This window comes from Tetrao urogallus (assembly GCF_951394365.1).
Source record: "Tetrao urogallus genome assembly, chromosome: 2".
Lineage (NCBI taxonomy): Eukaryota > Metazoa > Chordata > Aves > Galliformes > Phasianidae > Tetrao > Tetrao urogallus.
The window spans coordinates 74,740,063-74,756,726 of NC_136814.1; the positions used below are offsets into that span (position 1 = coordinate 74,740,063).

The window sequence follows — 16,664 nt, forward strand, 5'->3', positions numbered from 1 at the left end:
GGGTATGACAGGTCACACTGTCTCCAGTCTGGATCCAAATTGGCATGAATGTCCGAAGAATACTTTCTTATTCTTTATTGTGGTCTCATTTATACGTGTCTGAAACAGTCACAACTCTGAAATGATATCACAGAAGGAAGCTGTTGCTTCTTTGTTTCTTTCTTAGGGGTTATAAAGTCCTAGCAGTGTATTGCCTTGCCATAGGAAGGTACATTTTGCAAAATACCAGCCTTGCTGTTTCACAGATCTGGAGCATTCTGATAGCATACAATTTTAAATGCTTAAAATTCAGAGCCCTTTGAAAAGTGCTGCTTAGCAATTATTCATATGAAACTATTTGAATATTTGGACAGACTGTCTTCGAAGCAAGCTCTTTTGTTTATTTATAAAGAGTTAATGTATTAAAATGCTTATTAGGTAGCTTGTGCTACGAATACTAATTTTAGAGTATTCAACTGTAGTCCTAGAATGTTCTAATTAGACCAAGATAAATGGTGTGCTTGTGTGTGTACCTAATGTTCAAGCCATGAGTATCAGAGAAAAAATAATAAATAAATCATTAATCATTCTTGTAGACCACTTCTGATAGTGAAACAGTGTGTCCTCTACTGTTGATTCTCTTGGGAGCAGCATGGGCACATTTCATGAAATGTAATGGATTAAGTTTATTCGGGGAAGAATGATACTGAGGCTATAGAGTGCAACTGTACAAATATCTAGGGCATGTTTTCCTTTCAATCTAGCCCTCTAATCTGTGGGCACAAATGACAGTTGTAGCTTCTGAAGCTGCTGCCTGCGAAGTAGACAGAATTGACCCAGTGTGTGTTCTGGCATAAATCATGTCAAAGTCAGGGGAACTTTCTTTTTCAAAGCTGTAAATACTCTTTTCTTTAGTTGTGGAGCTCCATGGGAAACATGGGAGTTCTCTTTCTTGGGAAAGGAGGAAAATAATTACTTGTCATCTGACATTAAGGTGGTGGGGTTTTGTTTGTTTGTCATCTAAATATATTTACGTCACTGCTTCTTTGCATTTTTTTTTTTTTAGCCTGTTACTTCAGGCACAGATTTCCCCCTAAACAAGGCCTGCTCCAAAAGTAATGCCTCCTATTTTGTTATGTTGGTGCATGACATCAGAGGCACATGTTGGTGGGATGGCAGTAGAGGCTGAATCTTCCCTCCAGTTTTCCATTACGTTTTGTTGCTGTGTGACAGATGGCAGCAGAGGGGCGGTCTGACAAAGTGTTGTCTGACATGGAAGTGCAGATGAAGGAAAAGTGTGTCACTGAATTCCTCCTCACAGAAAAAATGGCACCCAGTGATGTTCATTGACACTTGCTGAACGTTTATGGAGACCAAGCAGTGGATGTGAGCACACTGAAGGCTGGGCTGCATGGGCAACATCTTCCTAAAACGTATGGAGGAAGATTGCAATCTAACAAGTTCAAACTAGCTTGAAGCTGAGTATTTGCCATAAGTAATAAAATGGATGTTTAATGTAAGAATTTGCTAGTTCAGTCAAGCTTTTGACATGAGATTTTTCAAACAAATGTACATTTTTAAAAAAGTAGTCAGAGCATTATACTGTACAGTTATTTTCCAATGGTGTTCTTCCATCTAATATAGAAATGTATTTTAATGTACTTTAATGCATACCTGACTACTTACCAGCACTGAAGTTTCAGCAAAGCAAAGAGTATTTACTATTTAAAATAAATCTGCTAGTATACAAATTCTGTTACTGGTTCACATATCTTCAAACTCATTAACCATCTTTTCTTCTGAACATCATATACTACATAACAACCTATAAGTATTATTCAGTATTTTTTGGTTGTAGGTAAATTTACTGTTTGCAATAGGTCAAATCGCCATAACAAGATGACTGCAAATTTAACCCATAAGGTTTTGTATCCTTTAAGAAATAGAATGCTGTGGAGATATATATATACATATAGATAGATAGATAGATAGATATTGTTTCTTTAACTTAATTAACATTCTGGAAGGCTGTCAAGAAAATGCTGTAACTGGATAGTCTTTTTTTTTTTTTTTTTTTTTTTTCTTTTTCCAACCTTGTTAAATTCTTGGTTTACCAGCCCTGCTGCAGTTTCACAATCTAATAATACTTTAGATAGAAAATATATAGTTTTACATCGTTTTTTAATTTGCCATCTGTTAAATTAACTATAGGCATTTTTATTCTTAATTTATAAAACGGGAAAAGCTAAAGTTTGAACTCAGTCTTAGCTGTGATACTTAATTAGTAGAAATGATACCAGCTTCCATGCTTCTGCATTTTTCCATGCTCTGTAGTTATCATTACCCTTCCCTGTATTCAAAAATGAACTTCCCTATTAATGCTGGTGCACAATGTATTCCAGTTGAGAGTATTCCAGTGAATTGTATGATGATGCAACACTTTCTGTGTTACGCACATCTTAATAGTTGTGTGACCTAAAGGTTTGTTAGCTGTTTGTTTGTTTTTTTTTAATGCAGGTGTGTTTTTGTGCTCTTGCTGACCTTTGAAAAGTAGCTGCTATATTGGCTTTCTCAGTCGGAGTTAATTCAAAAGGTTTTAAGGGGGAGTGTATTGCTGCATCTGCCTCTTCCTGCCTGTGTTTTGGTACATTCTGGATATTGAAATTTGCATATTTCATGATTGTGGTTTGGGACATAAAGGTTTCTGTTGCAAATGGCGTAATCTGCAGATTGACTACTTCCTATTTCATGATTTTCTGGGTCACAGTAGTTACAATGTTCTCTGGACCTTAAGTTGTCAAAGGGAGCAAATGAGAAGGGAGACTTGAATTCAGAGTTGAAAGGGGAGTGGTGACGGGCAAGAATAAGAAAAAGAATGTGGTGTTGAGTGAGGTAACAGTAGAATACTGATGATTTGTAAAGTCTCCAAAGACCAATAGCCTGTACAAGCTCTGGGATTTCTGTTGTCTTACAGTGGTTACTTGTGTGTGTATACAAGGAAGAACATCTTGGAGGGTTCTGCATAAAGGAAGTTTGTAGTCTCGAGTAAGCAGGTAGAAGAATACATTATCAAAATCAGGCATAGAACTGTCATCTTAATACCGGGGGTCAATAAGACAATTATTTTTTCCCCTATCAAATCAGAGCAGCAAGATGGAGGAGTCTGAATGAGTGATTCAGAACATGAAGCTGGATATTGGGAATCTGAGCATTTAGATAGGCTAGGATAGCTTTCTTGACTAACATGAATATTGGAAACGTCATTTTTTGGGAAAGATGCAAAATAAAGTTTGAGTGATAACATTTTGTTTTCATAACAGCTGAAGGATGGAGAATATTGTGGAATTGTGTTTTTAAAATGTCACTATACAATGATTAAGGTAAAATTCTGAGTTACTGCTGAATCTGCTGAAGACACGTAGTTAGAATTGCCACTGTGAACATACTTCAGTGCAAGTTGGTGTCCAGATCTTCTCTGGTGTAATAGGAGTTTAGGCAATGCAATTTTTGAAGTCTATGGAGCTGTTTATTTCACCCCGAAGATGCTTCACAAATAAGCTTGATCAGAAGTTGAATTCCACCTTCTCTTTCCAGGAATTCGTTAGTGGAGAATGCTGACCATTGACACATCAAGGTGTTTCTGATTGTAAATGAGATGCATTTATTTTACTAATTAGCAACTTAGTAAAGTGGTACTTAAATATTTGAATTTAAAGTGTTGTATTGTTTTGCTTTTTTTTAATCCCGATTGTCGAAGGTAAATTTGGTTCACTGATGGAGAGGCTTTGCTTTCAATTTAAAGCAGTGTGATTGCAGTGAAGTAACAATAGATCAGTAATGTGGATTCTCCTTCTAGATGGACAGATTTGGATAAACTAAGGAATGGAGAAGGAATGAGGAATTCAGTCTCCAGTACTGATAAGGAATGACATTTCTTCAACCATTTTGGTCGCAGTTTGTTTACTGTTTAAAGGGAAAATAATATATTTGAAAAAGGAAGGAGTAGTGATAAATCTCATGCCTGTGGACTTCTATCAGAATTTTGATTTATTATAAATACTGAATCTAATAAAGATTCTTAGAACTGTAAGACAGATAAAGAAAGGATTGGAAAAAAAATGGTAATGGGTAGTTTTGGAAGAATGGGTATAGAAAGCCACAAGGGGAACTCCTGAATGTTGGATGTTAGGACCAGTTGTATACTGCCATTAAGCATTTTGAAATGGAAACCAAACACTTTCTGACAAACAGATAAGGGAGGCGTGTTGGTGCACTTGAATGCAGTGTCATGAATATGGAATATGGGAGCTGAGGCTGTTAATTGGAAGTTGAGTCAGAATATAGTTATTTTTTCTGTATGAAATATTGGTTGATGGTAGAATTTAACGTAGAAAAATGGTACAAATATGAAGTGTAAATGTATTTAGAGTGGGCTGACTTCCAGTGGGCATGTGTGTGGTTTTCTATTTTTTTTTCCCTTCAGAATTTGAATGATACCTGCAAGTATGTAATTTCACAGCTGTTCATGTGTAGCTGCTTCATGCTGTCTGATACTCTGTTTGCTTGTGCAGATGAAAAATGTGAGTATGGCGTGCAAGTTGTATTTGTGACAGTGCTGTTAGTGTGCTGATTAAATAGTTACTGTTTTCCTTTTGTTTATACCATGAAAATAATACTGTGCGTGTGTCCAGGTTTTCTTATCCTTCAGGAGATAGTTGGAAGCAGTGACCATTGCCAGGAGCAATTAATGTAAGAGAAGAAAGCAAGCTGAGCCTTGCCTGTTTACTGGGACTTGAGGACGTATTGCTCCATCTGCCACAGGCCAACTGCAAACTCATCTCATTTAAACTGCTACTCTGGATCCAGCACTATCTGGATTGAGGCCAGGATGTGGAACCAAAATGCTTCAATGACACAGATAGAGGCTCTCCTACTGTCAGCGGATAAAGGGCAGTGATTAATTTTTATTCCCCTGGCCCTTTCTACAGCGTTTGATGGTCTGGCCAGAAATTGATGCTGTCTTGTCAGAAAAGAGAGACAGGAGCCTAAGTAAAGTGCTGGAGTGGATGAGCCTCGTTCTAGGTGATGAACCTAAAGAGTGGCAGCATGCTTCTGATTTTAAAGTGCTGTCAGTCATTCAAGGACTTTAAGAAACTAAAAATGATATCTACAAGATTTTGTTTTTGCCTGTGCATCAGCAAACATTTTAGAAATACTAATTGCTTTATCGAATTAAGGCTTGTTTGTGTGGGAAGGCAAAGCTTTCACAAGGCTGAGTTCTATCCTGTGTAATGAACTCCTGTGGGAATGAGGAACTGTCATGCTTTTGCCCTTAGAGTTGATGATGGAATTCCTTACATTTTGCATTCTTTAATGTGACAATGTAGACAGAAGCATATGCAAAAAGAAAAAGAAAAAAGGCAACAACAACAATGCTCTGTCAAAATAATTAGTATGGATTGATAAAGTCCATCTGAGTAAATAATGCAGAACAAAGAAAGCTGCAGTATGAGCTGAATTTATTAAGCCTCCTTTAAAAATTAGTACTAACCCACTTGCTAGCCGTTGTGTTTTCTGAGAAAATTCATTTTGTGTTGAAACCAAAAACACGGGAGATCATCTCAAAAGTCTGAGAGAGTCGTGCAGTATTATTTCTAATTCTTCATTGAAGACTTTGACTGGAGAAAGATGTTGACTGTAGGTAAGGCACAGTCTAAGATGATGTCTGTGGCAAAGCTCCTTTGAACTTCTAGGAGACCAGTTTCACAATGAATAGACACGTTGGCAAATGCTGTGCTCAGTGTTGGGAACTGTGTCCAAGAGTATTAGTGTTAATGCAAATAGGACTTGGAAAATAAACTAGGGAGAGGAATGAGGCTGCGTGCTCTGGTCAGTGCAGTGCATTGGATCTGGAGTTGGGGAGATCAGTTTTGCTCGTTCTTGACTGACTGACTGTAGATTGAGGGGAAATGAAGTAATTTGCCTTGTTTTATTTAAATAATAATTTTCTGAAAGGTATTTTAAAATTTAATGATGAGAATTATTTAACATTCATATAAAGTAGAAACCTGAGGTTTTTTTTTTAACTGATCATTTTCAATATAGCCCCAGTCAGCAGTGAAACTGTAAAAACCACAAAAACAAAAAAATGAATTTTAATAAAATCATTCTTGAAATGTGTTTTATGCCAGCTGCACTGCCTTCTGCGTGAAGGCAAACCTGAACCTTTGAAACAATTGCCTTTATTTGGATGTGTTAGTTGATGTCTGCAGAGAACTTTCAAGGTGATTCTCTAGTTTTATGTGTTGTTACAAAAGGTAAATTACTGACACTTACATTGCTGCTCCACTCCTGCTATTTTATTCATTTGTCTTGTTTTAAATTCAGATTGGGCTGTCTGATACAGACCGTGTCATCTTGTGTACTTGCAGGGGATCTAACACAATGGGGCCTAGCTAATTGGAGCTTTTTGGGTGTTAACACAATAGAGATAATTAGTAATAATGTACAGCTGTAATAGCAAGTAGTGTTCACAGGAAGCAATACAATGCACGACAGTTAAGCTCCTATATGTTGTGTTAGTTCCTACTGAATGCGTTTGAGAAATCGGCATTATTCTTTCTTTGCCAATGCGGTGTTGCCCAGAGGCTTGCTCTGTGTTCTAGTGTAAGTGCTTGTGAGGCTAATGCCTTAATTAACTTCTTTAAATATAAGCTGTCAGGGCATATCCAGATAGTATTCAGAAATGCGCTGATCAGTAGTCTACAAGACTTCCTTAAGAAGGCTTATGGTGTGGTGTGGAGAAAAGTCTGACGTTAAGCATGTAAGCTAAGCTTTTTCACTTAGCAAATAAAGAACAGAAAAAACTCATTCATAAATTCAGTTTAACCGAACCTGTGACATGGTCGTTAACTCCTTTTCTTCTTGCATGCTTCCAGCTATCAGCTGCTCATAGAACACATCTGAGTTGCCAGTCCCTCCTTAAGCGTGTTTTTTCTATCTAACGTTGGTAATTCATAATTTGACAAGTTTGTCTTTCATTTGTGTCGAGTTATTCACACTTCTCTCAAGTCATGCTTTCTGTAAACACAGTGAAACTGAACTTTGTGCTCTGGGTATTTGAAGTACCCAAGTTCTTGTAAGTCTTAATGGGAGGCCCAAGGAACTATCTAGCTTTGTTTTGGTTATTGTTTGAATAAAATACTGATGTTTACCAGCCAAATTACCTGTGGGTATGAAAGCATATGTGGGCCGCATAAATGCTGTAGGCTTAATGTATTTGCACATGCTGGATGTGTATAATGCATCTTGAAGAGCCTGTCTCCTTAACCTAGTTTTGCTTTAGGATTACTTTGTCCTTAATAATGTCTTGTTTAGGAACCCTCCTGCCATGCTAACCACTGAATCCTTTACAGTTTTTAGGTACTGGGTTAGGCTGCTTGTTTTCATGAAAACTTGCAATCAGATTGAATGGATTTGAGGCTGAAGAGGGACTTAAGTTGATAATTTCACAGCTCGGTTCTAATCTGAAAAATATGATGTCTTGTTGCAAATATGAATTCTAATTTTGGACTTGCATTTGGATAATTGCTGTCAGCATTACTGCAGGTTGCCTGAATGTGGCAATTTCCTAAAAGCACAGGTATGTTTTATATCTGCCTTTTCTCTTGGCGGCCTTGCTGCTCATTTTCGCGTGTGTTGTACATGGGGCAGTGGATGGTCTGTATAATTACTAAGGTCTCTTAGTGAGACATCTAAAGAAGGGGCTGCATTATTGACATTGAGGTAGAATTAAAATCCGGTTTGAAATCATAGTTTTGGGGGGGGAAATACACAAGCATGCATGCCCTCTTTCTGTGCTAAGAGTGCTTGAAATTGTTCTCTTAGCTTCAGCTTAAACTGAAGGACACTGATGTTTGTTTGTTGTAAGGGATGGGAGCATGCCTGGGCTTGGGGCAGAGCCACTGCTGTGATTGCACAGAGCAGGCTGTGGGGTCAGGTGCTTGAATTAGGCTGCTCCATACCAGGTGACACCACGTGGAAGGCCATTCAGTTGTGGACAGTTGGCCAACACCTCTGCTCGGGGGTTGTAAGAGGTCAGTTGGCAGGGGGCCGTGTTGGAGCTGGTTGCTGGTTGACAAGTGATTGCACTGCAGCTATATGTATTGTCATTATTGCATTGTTGTTTCCATTTTCCTCTTCTTAGTTTTTATCTCAACCCACAAGTTCTATTTTGTTTCCAGTTCTCTCTCCCATCCCACCTGGAGGGTAGTGAGCAAAAGGTTGTGTGGTGCTGAGCTACTGCTGTGTTAAACCACACAGCAGTGTGAGAGTGAATGGTACAGCTTGCCCTCAGAACTACAAGCTGATTTGCTAGCATTGCTAATTTCCTCTTACTGTTTGAAATAACTGCTGCTTTTTCTGTTTTGAGAAAGTTCTGATAGTCAAAATAAATACGTGGTGATAAATATTATATTCTGTACAGAGGAAATGCAAGTTCAATGACTGTTTATGTACTCCTTGTTCTGAAAGAAAGTGAGTGGCTGTGCTTAGCTGTTGTCACTAAGAGAAATTCAGTGGGAGAATATAGATGTTTGATATACGTTTGAAACAAGGTGTTTCCAAAGGCAGTTGTGGGAAACTGTTCGAAGATATAGTACAACACAGATGTGTAATTTGGAGACGTTCTTTGTCAAGGTGATGGATTAGATAATGCAATCGATTTCTTCTAGTTCCTTAATTTGCTTTCAGTTTACAGTAAGTAAAACACTTCTGTGTAGCATATGCCTGTGTTTCCTTGCTACAACTGCGTGTATATTAAGTCTGTAAATGAAATACTTTGTTAAACTGGGAGGGGAATGTCTTCAACCTTTTACAGAATCACTGGGGTTGGAAGGGATCTCTAGAGGTCATTGAGTCCAACCCTCTGCTAAAGCGGGTTCCCTACAGTGAGTGGGTTTTGAATATCTCTGGAGAAGGAGACTCCACGGCTTCCCTGGGCAGCCTGTTCCGGTGCTCTGTCACTCTCAAAGTAAAGAAGTTTTTCCTCATGTTCAAATCGAACTTCCTGTATTCCAGTCTGTACCCAGTGCCCCTGGTCCAGTAGCTGTGCACCACCAAAAAAGCCTGACCCCATCCTGCTTACTCCCACACTTTAGATATTTACAAGCATTGAAATCCCTTCTCGGCCTTCTCCAGGCTGAACCGTCCTAGGTCTCTCAGCCTTTCCTTACTCAGGAGATGCTCTAGGCCCTCAATCATCTTTGCAGCATTCTACTGGACTCTTTAGAAGTTCCAGCTTTCTTATCTGAGAAACCCAGAAGTGGTCACAGTACTGCAGATGTGTCCTCACTGTGGCAGAGTAGAAGGGGGAGGATCACCTCCCTCGACCTGCTGGCCATGCTCTTTTTTTAATGCACCTCAAGATACTATTTGCCTTCTTGGCCACCAGGGCCACACTGTTGAATCATGAGTCAGCCTGTTGTCCACCAGAACGCTCAGGTCTTTCTCTGCAGAGCTCCTTCCTAGGAGGTCAGCTCCTAACCTGTACTGATGCACACAGTTATTCCTCCCCAGGTGCAGGACTTTGCACTTGCTCTTGTTAGTAAACAAACAAACAAAAAAACAACCAGCAACAAAACAAAAAAAACCCTACAAACAAAAACTTTTCAGAACTGATACATGAGTCAGTCAGATGCTTTGCTCATGCAGATGACTTTTGTATATGAAGTATAATAAGCAAGAACGTTATCATTAAGATAGTGGGTCTGCATTGTCATGAGACCAACATTTTTTGATATGTGATTCCTGGTAATCATTAATTAGAAATCCCATGTATGCAATCCTTAAGACCTGGATTTTTTCCTGAGGTTTAGAATATGCAATATAAAAACCTAACAATGAAACACTGGGAAAAGAGTGAGAAAGAAATCATGAGAGGGACAGGAATCTCACTGCAGTGGCTGGGGAATTATCCAGCTACCAATTTTTAAGTAAATTCCAGAGATTTTAAGCAAATGACTTAGAAAAAGTGGTGTTGATCTATCTTCTGATGTTCAAATAAAAGATTTTGAAACCTTCTGTAAATCTTCTTAATTTGTAAGTATTTTAGGTGGCTGAAAACAAAGATTTTGGATGTTTTGGTTTTGTTTTTCGAAGCTTTTAGAAGCCCTCATATTGCATTGCATTTGTAGTGGTAACACATGTATTGGTTTTTTAAATCCTAGATCTTTTGAAGCATTAGAGATTGTTTCTGGTGCTATTTTGTGATTGAGACAAATTGCAAAGAAAGCAAGGACTTAAAACAGTGAAGAATATGTGAGTGTGTAGATAGTTAAGGTTGCTTGAAATAGGAAGTGTACAATACTTTTTCCTTCTCCTTCAGGTGATTTCCTTAATTTTTGAGAAAAACCCAATGTACTCTTTGTAATTGGTTTCAGTTTTGAGCAAATGTGTGCGATTTGAAGAACTAATTTTATGTGCAGGTTATTTTATCTCCTAAAGAACTGACGTGAAGTCATCCAGTTCAACGTAGGTTGAATTATTATTATTTTTTTTCATGAAGCACCTCATGTGACTTTCAGCTCTCCTGATGTTGCATTACTTGATCTACTCCCAGCCTTCCTGAAGACTTCAGTTCTTCTGCTCCTACATGTCTTTGCTTTTGTGCGATTCATACACGACACCTTGAAGTACTCATGTTGTTTGTGGATACAAATTAGTTAAGATGATATGTGGTGTGTACTGTGATTGGAATTGTAGTACTGGAAGAAAGTATTTATTTAAGCTACATGTGTGATGCTATGCCCTTGTAAGCAGCCTGATTTCTGATTTTGTAAGCTTACTGATTTCTGGAGGTGTGGGATCTGTAAAGGGAGCAGTTGAGCTGCCTGTATAGACGGAATGCCTGCAGGAGTTCTGGGGGCTGGTTTGCTTTTGACAGCAGGGATTCTATGGGCATTGCTTTTAAGAGCAGTGCTGAATTTTAGAAAAGGCTACTGGTAACTCATTATTTCTTCAGAACCAGGACTTCCCAAGGAGAATTGGATGAATTATGGAAAGATCTGTATTTTTCCCCCAGTATATCTATTGTTTTTGTATTTGAGGACTTCTACAAGTATGAAAAGTTCTTTTCTGAGAGACTCCTCAAAATATGCTTTCTCTGTTTCAGAGTATTCTGGTGTGAAGGGTGAAATTCCAATCATTTACTTTTAATTCACTGTTTTTCATTATGTATGGGATGTAAACTCTGTAGGATTAGAACAGTCATGTTTGGGTTTAGCACAAAGAAGCTCAAATTTTTGACTTGGGCTCCTAGTGCTGCCTTACTGTAAATAATTTATTTATTTACTTATTTTAGAAAAATCAGTTGTTTGCACCTGAACCAAGCTCACAAATTATTTAGTGTTAGTGTTAGGTTAGTGTTGAAGTTTTCTTTACATGTACCGTGGCAGACAAATGTTTCTTGTCTAAGTTTCCTAGTGTTTTAATGGAAAGAGGCTCAGTCTCTTGCTGAGATTCGCAATATTGCAGGGTTGGATAACCTCTGATCGAAGAAGTGTTTCTTGTGAATTAAACTCTGCAGATTTATATCAGGTAAAGTTCTTTCCCACTTAAAGAAAAATTGGAGTCAAAGATTTTTTAGCAAAGTCTAACTGAATTAGCCTCATGTATCCCTTTCAGTGTTGAGATCTCCATTCTTTTTATCATTTTGTCTGTACATAGTGATGTTTTTCTAGATATATTCTGATCTTGTAGTTTTGAAATATTTCCTTGGTTACATTTACATCAAACTAAACTGCTTTTTTGAAACAGGAGGCTTCAGTTTTTCAGCTATAAAAAGTTCCTTTTAAAATGCTCTTTTATAACGCGTCAGGATTACTTTTTCAACACAAGACAAATAAAGTGTTTTGATTTAGAGGATGCATCTTTAACTTCTTAGCATTGCCTTTGCAGGTACATGATGCTGATTGATGGCAAGAATGAAGTATATATGATTGATAGAGACAACTCCATATTTCATGTATCTAATCTGGAATTTCCATTTCGTAAAGATCTTCGCATGCATCTAACAAACACTCTCCTAGATGGGGTAAGAAGCATATTACATAATAATTGTAACAGTGTCAACAACTTATTTTTGTTCAGAAACAAGACCAAGTTTTTTAGGCTTGAATCATGGGATTTAGGAATAATTGATGCAGTCAGTGGCTGAACGTGGGAATCACACTGTTCATAAGTCACTTCTTATCTACAGAAAAGTAACAATAACTGCTCTGGGGGGAGCAAGGTGTTGAGATGACATTCTCCAAGCATGAGAAAAAGTTTGAAGAGAATCTAGAGAAATAAATGCAGAATCTCATCTCTTAGTATAGCTTTTGTGTTTTGATACAGTAGATATAGTAAATATTACACAGTTGATTTAAGTGTTTGTAAAATTTAATAAAATTTTGATATTTTGATGTTTGACTTCTGTGACTTGATGTCTTTTGCTTCTGTCATCTTTATTTTCAGCAAATTTGAATGACTAACTGATTTAGAAATGGTTTAGTTCGATTTTTTTGATTGAAACATGTCTAAGTATTCATGCTAATTTAAATTATGTAAATCTTCCTTTGTGAACCAATTGCAAAACAAGCTTTATAACATCTGCATTTGCGGTTCCAAAGCTGGCCTCTAGTAATGTTACTTGCTAAGCTTTTCTGAACAGTAGTCATGAAAAGAGAGAATGCATTTCTTGACCTTTCTATTTTACCTGAATAACTTCATTAGCTCTCATACTAAAAACCTGTCAGTGTAAATGAATGCATTTCCCTGTCATGTTTTGGAAGCAGTGAAGTTGTTCTACCTTATTATCACTTTTGCTTGGTAAAAACCTACCTAAGATAGATTGAAGTCCTTGGACTGAGGTTAGGCAAGTCATCTATCTCTGAGAGAAATTATACGTTGTCTTTGCTTTCATTGACACTTACCAGAGAATTGTGAAGGAGCAGATACCTTGCTGTCATACCTTTGTAGCAATGGTTTTATAGGGAAGTCTTTGGAAAGCATTACTTACGCAGAAGTTCTTCAGAGCGACTGCTTCTCTTTTCTGTGTTTCAAAACAGGTGATTTACTAAGGTTGGCTAATATGCATATGTGGAGCACAGGGAAGCACGTTGATAAATGTGCGTGACTGTGGCAGCGGCTGTTGGGCGTGGGAGAGGGGCTCTTCTGGCTTTTTGACACTTAAAAATAAATTAAATTGGAAGAACTAATGTCACAGAGTTGACTAGATCAATCTATGCCTGTGACAGGGGGAGGCAGTAGGCTCTCCTTTTGTGAAGACTTCTTCTGCTGTATTGCCCCACACAATGATGTCATCAATGTACTGCAGGTGCTCAGGAGCACTGCCCTGTTCCAATACAGTTTGGATCAACCCATGGCAAATGGTCGGGCTGTGTTTCCACCCCTGGGGTAAACGGTTCCAGGTATACTGAATGCCCCTCTAGGTGAAAGCAAACTGTGGCTTACATTCTTTGGCCAAAGGAGTGGAAAAGAAGGCATTAGCAATGTCAGTGGTGGCATACCATTTGGCTGCTTTTGACTCCAGTTCATACTGGAGTTCTAACATGTCCGGCACAGCAGCACTCAGTGGGGGTGTGACTTCATTCAGGCCACGGTAGTCCACCGTCAGCCTCCATTCTCCACTGGCTTTACGCACTGGCAATATGGGGCTGTTAAAAGGCGAGTGAGTTTTGCTGATCACTCCCTGGCTCTCTAGCTGACGAATCAACTTATGAATGGGGAGCAAGGAATCCCTGTTGGTGCGGTACTGCCGCCTGTGCACTGTTTTTGTAGCAATCGGTACCTGTTGCTCTTTTACTCGCAGCAGCCCCACGACAGACGGATCTTCTGACAGGCCAGGCAAAACAGACAGCTGCTTAATGTTGTCTGTGTCCACAGCAGCTATTCCAAAGGCCCATCGATACCCCTTAGGATACTCAAAATGCCTTCTTCTGAGATAATCGATACCTAGTATACATGGAGCCCCTGGGCCTGTCACAATAGGATGTAAGTGTCAAAATTCAAATCATACTACATTGCATATGGGTACCATGCAGGTGTCTCCATCAGTGCCCGTATATTGTACATGAACACATTTCCACAACAAGTAATTATGAGATTGATAATTGGCCAGTGGTTGCAAGTAACACCACTGCTTTTAATCCTTTACACAGCACCCCCACGATAAAGAGTGGGTTAATTGCTGGTGCCTGCTAAAAAGGGGTTAATGAATTGAAGCTAACAAGAGGAGGGAAAGAAAAAAGCACTACCCAGACTAAGCAGTGCTCAAAGTTTACAAATATCCCAGAATACTGGCAGTACGCGTAGTCTTTCAAGGTCAGGTTTTCCAGCACAGAAACCTGCTCTACTGATAATGCTCCCTAACGAAGCTCTCTAAGAGCAGAGAGAAAAAGAGATTCGTTCTAAAAGCTAAAGAGCAGCTGTGCCCACATCCTCCACCAAAAATCTGTCATGGAGTTGACTAGATCAATCTATGCCCATGACGGGGGCAGTAGGCCCCTGCCCTCCCCCCTCATCCCAGCCCTACAAAATGGGAAGGAAGGAAGGGAGGAAAAAAACAGCGGCAACAATCTATGGAGGAAAACTTATTTTACTATGATACTGGAATATAAGATAACACGATATAATACAATTTAACTGAAATTGAGAATAATAAATCAAACAAGATAGGAGAGAGATTTCCCGAGACCTAGTCAAACCTAAGGAGCTTGGAACGGCTAGGGAAGCACCTTCCAGCACCCACTGCCAGGCAGTAAGAGAGCGCCCCCTACCTGGAAGGGCCAGATCCCGTGACTTCTGTCATGTACAGGGATAGGTAGCTGGGATTGGAGCATTAACACTTCAATGCCCAGTACACTACATTTTTTGATGCGGAATGCTGAAAACCAGAAAAAAAACCAACATAAAACCATGACAGTTAACAATCAAGTCACTGATTGTATCATGTAGTAGCACATAGTAAGCTGTAACTTTACCTAATTTGTTGTTCTGTAGAAGTATGGTTGTTACAGTACGTTTCAGTATTTCACTGTATGGCATAATAATTTCTTTTTTTCCTTGTGGTTTTTTCATGAAGTAGAAAGCAAAATATGAAAACTTGATTGAGTAATATACCTTGGGATAAAACTGAAATCTTCTGATGGATAATAAATGCTTCTATAGCTCAGGTTTCAAAATAAATTTGTTTAATCTGTTTAAAAACAAAAACAAACATTTTGGTTGTATTTCATTTCAATTCCTTTCAGGAGATTTGACTTGCCTATTGCTTGAAGCATCAAAACAGCTTAACTTTGTAATTTGCTGTTTCTTTAATGTTCGTGTCAAATGATAATTTCCATAACTGTTCCCTCACTCGGAATATAGGCATGATTTCATTTTTTTTCCTAATCTACACGAAGGAAAGTTTGGCTTTTTTTTTTTTTTTTTTTTTTTTTTTGCATTAATGTATTTTGCCAATTAGTGCGGAAAGGCTCTTGAAGTTAATTCATTAATTACAGATTGAAGTATTTCACACTACTGCCCTTGAAGTAGCTTTTTTGCTTTCAGAGAATGAAGTTAGAGAAGGAAGGGGCCCAACTGGCCTTACTTTACATTGATCTTAAAAGCACAAGAAAGAAAACAGATGAATTCTGTCAGTTCCATGTGATGAAACAGTTGCATGTGATCAGAATACAAAAGATTAAGTAGTCCCTGCAAGTTTATTTAGAATGGGAATGTATAAAACTTTAATAAGGTAATTGCCATGAATTCAGTGATTTCTTAATATGCTTCAAGGCCTCTGATGTAAGCCTTTCATGTAGTGTTCTTTAAGAATCTCAAATGCATTTAGGGTTTACTTCAGGCTGAAATTACTTGCAAACAGTTCTCACCACGATCAATTACATCTGCATGGTAAGAAGTTTTCAGTAATACTCTGTCTTCATCTCGAGCTTTTTGGTTGTGTTTGTTCTTCTGGCATGGAAGAAAGTTTTCTGCGAATCTCATTAAAACTAATTTGAACACTACCTACAGGTGACCAGCATAACATTAAGCATTCCTTTGGAAGCCTCGTGTTTTGCCTATATAGCAGTGTCTGAGGGAATGCATAAATCTTTTTTCAAGTGTTTTGGCTGTTGTTCAAAGAAACTAGTTAGTTATTTTCAGGAAGTTTCTGCTTAGCTTTGGAACAAGTGAGTAGAAAATGCAGAAATATACTGTGTTTGATTTACTGCTTAATATTTGTGTAAATACAGACTCTTATTGTAAATATACAGTATCTAAATTTATTAAAAAAGGTGGGTTTTTTTTAAACTAATGGGATAGACTGCAACTAAAACGAATTGTTGGTCATCTGTGTTTGTGAGCAAAATATATCTAGTGTTCAGAACTTCTCACAATAACATCCTCTAAAATTCAGCTACGTGAGGGCTTCCTTAGTAACTCAGTGCTAAAATAAAACAGATGCACTTCTCATTTTTTTCCAAGCATTTAAGACTGTCACGATTTTTAACTTAAATTTTAAAAAAAGCTTGAGTGATATTTTGTCATGTATTATAAACATTTATTGATTTCAGTCCCCAGTTTTGGCATCCTTGGCCAGCTTTGTCTTCAAGTTGGATGGAAGGTTGCAGTCTCTCTGC

The 16,664-nt window shown here is 38.2% G+C and overlaps 1 protein-coding gene across 2 annotated transcripts in view; it reads left to right on the plus strand.

The window, feature by feature from the left end:
• The window catches only part of RNGTT (RNA guanylyltransferase and 5'-phosphatase), a gene marked incomplete at both ends in the record, with an annotated part of 187,671 nt that overhangs the window by 39,911 nt on the left and 131,096 nt on the right, over positions 1-16,664 (plus strand). For both annotated transcript variants that reach the window (XM_079532490.1, XM_079532491.1), the window contains one exon: positions 11,935-12,070. In XM_079532490.1, coding sequence (XP_079388616.1) covers positions 11,935-12,070 — 136 coding nt within the window. The remainder of the gene's footprint in view (positions 1-11,934; positions 12,071-16,664) is intronic.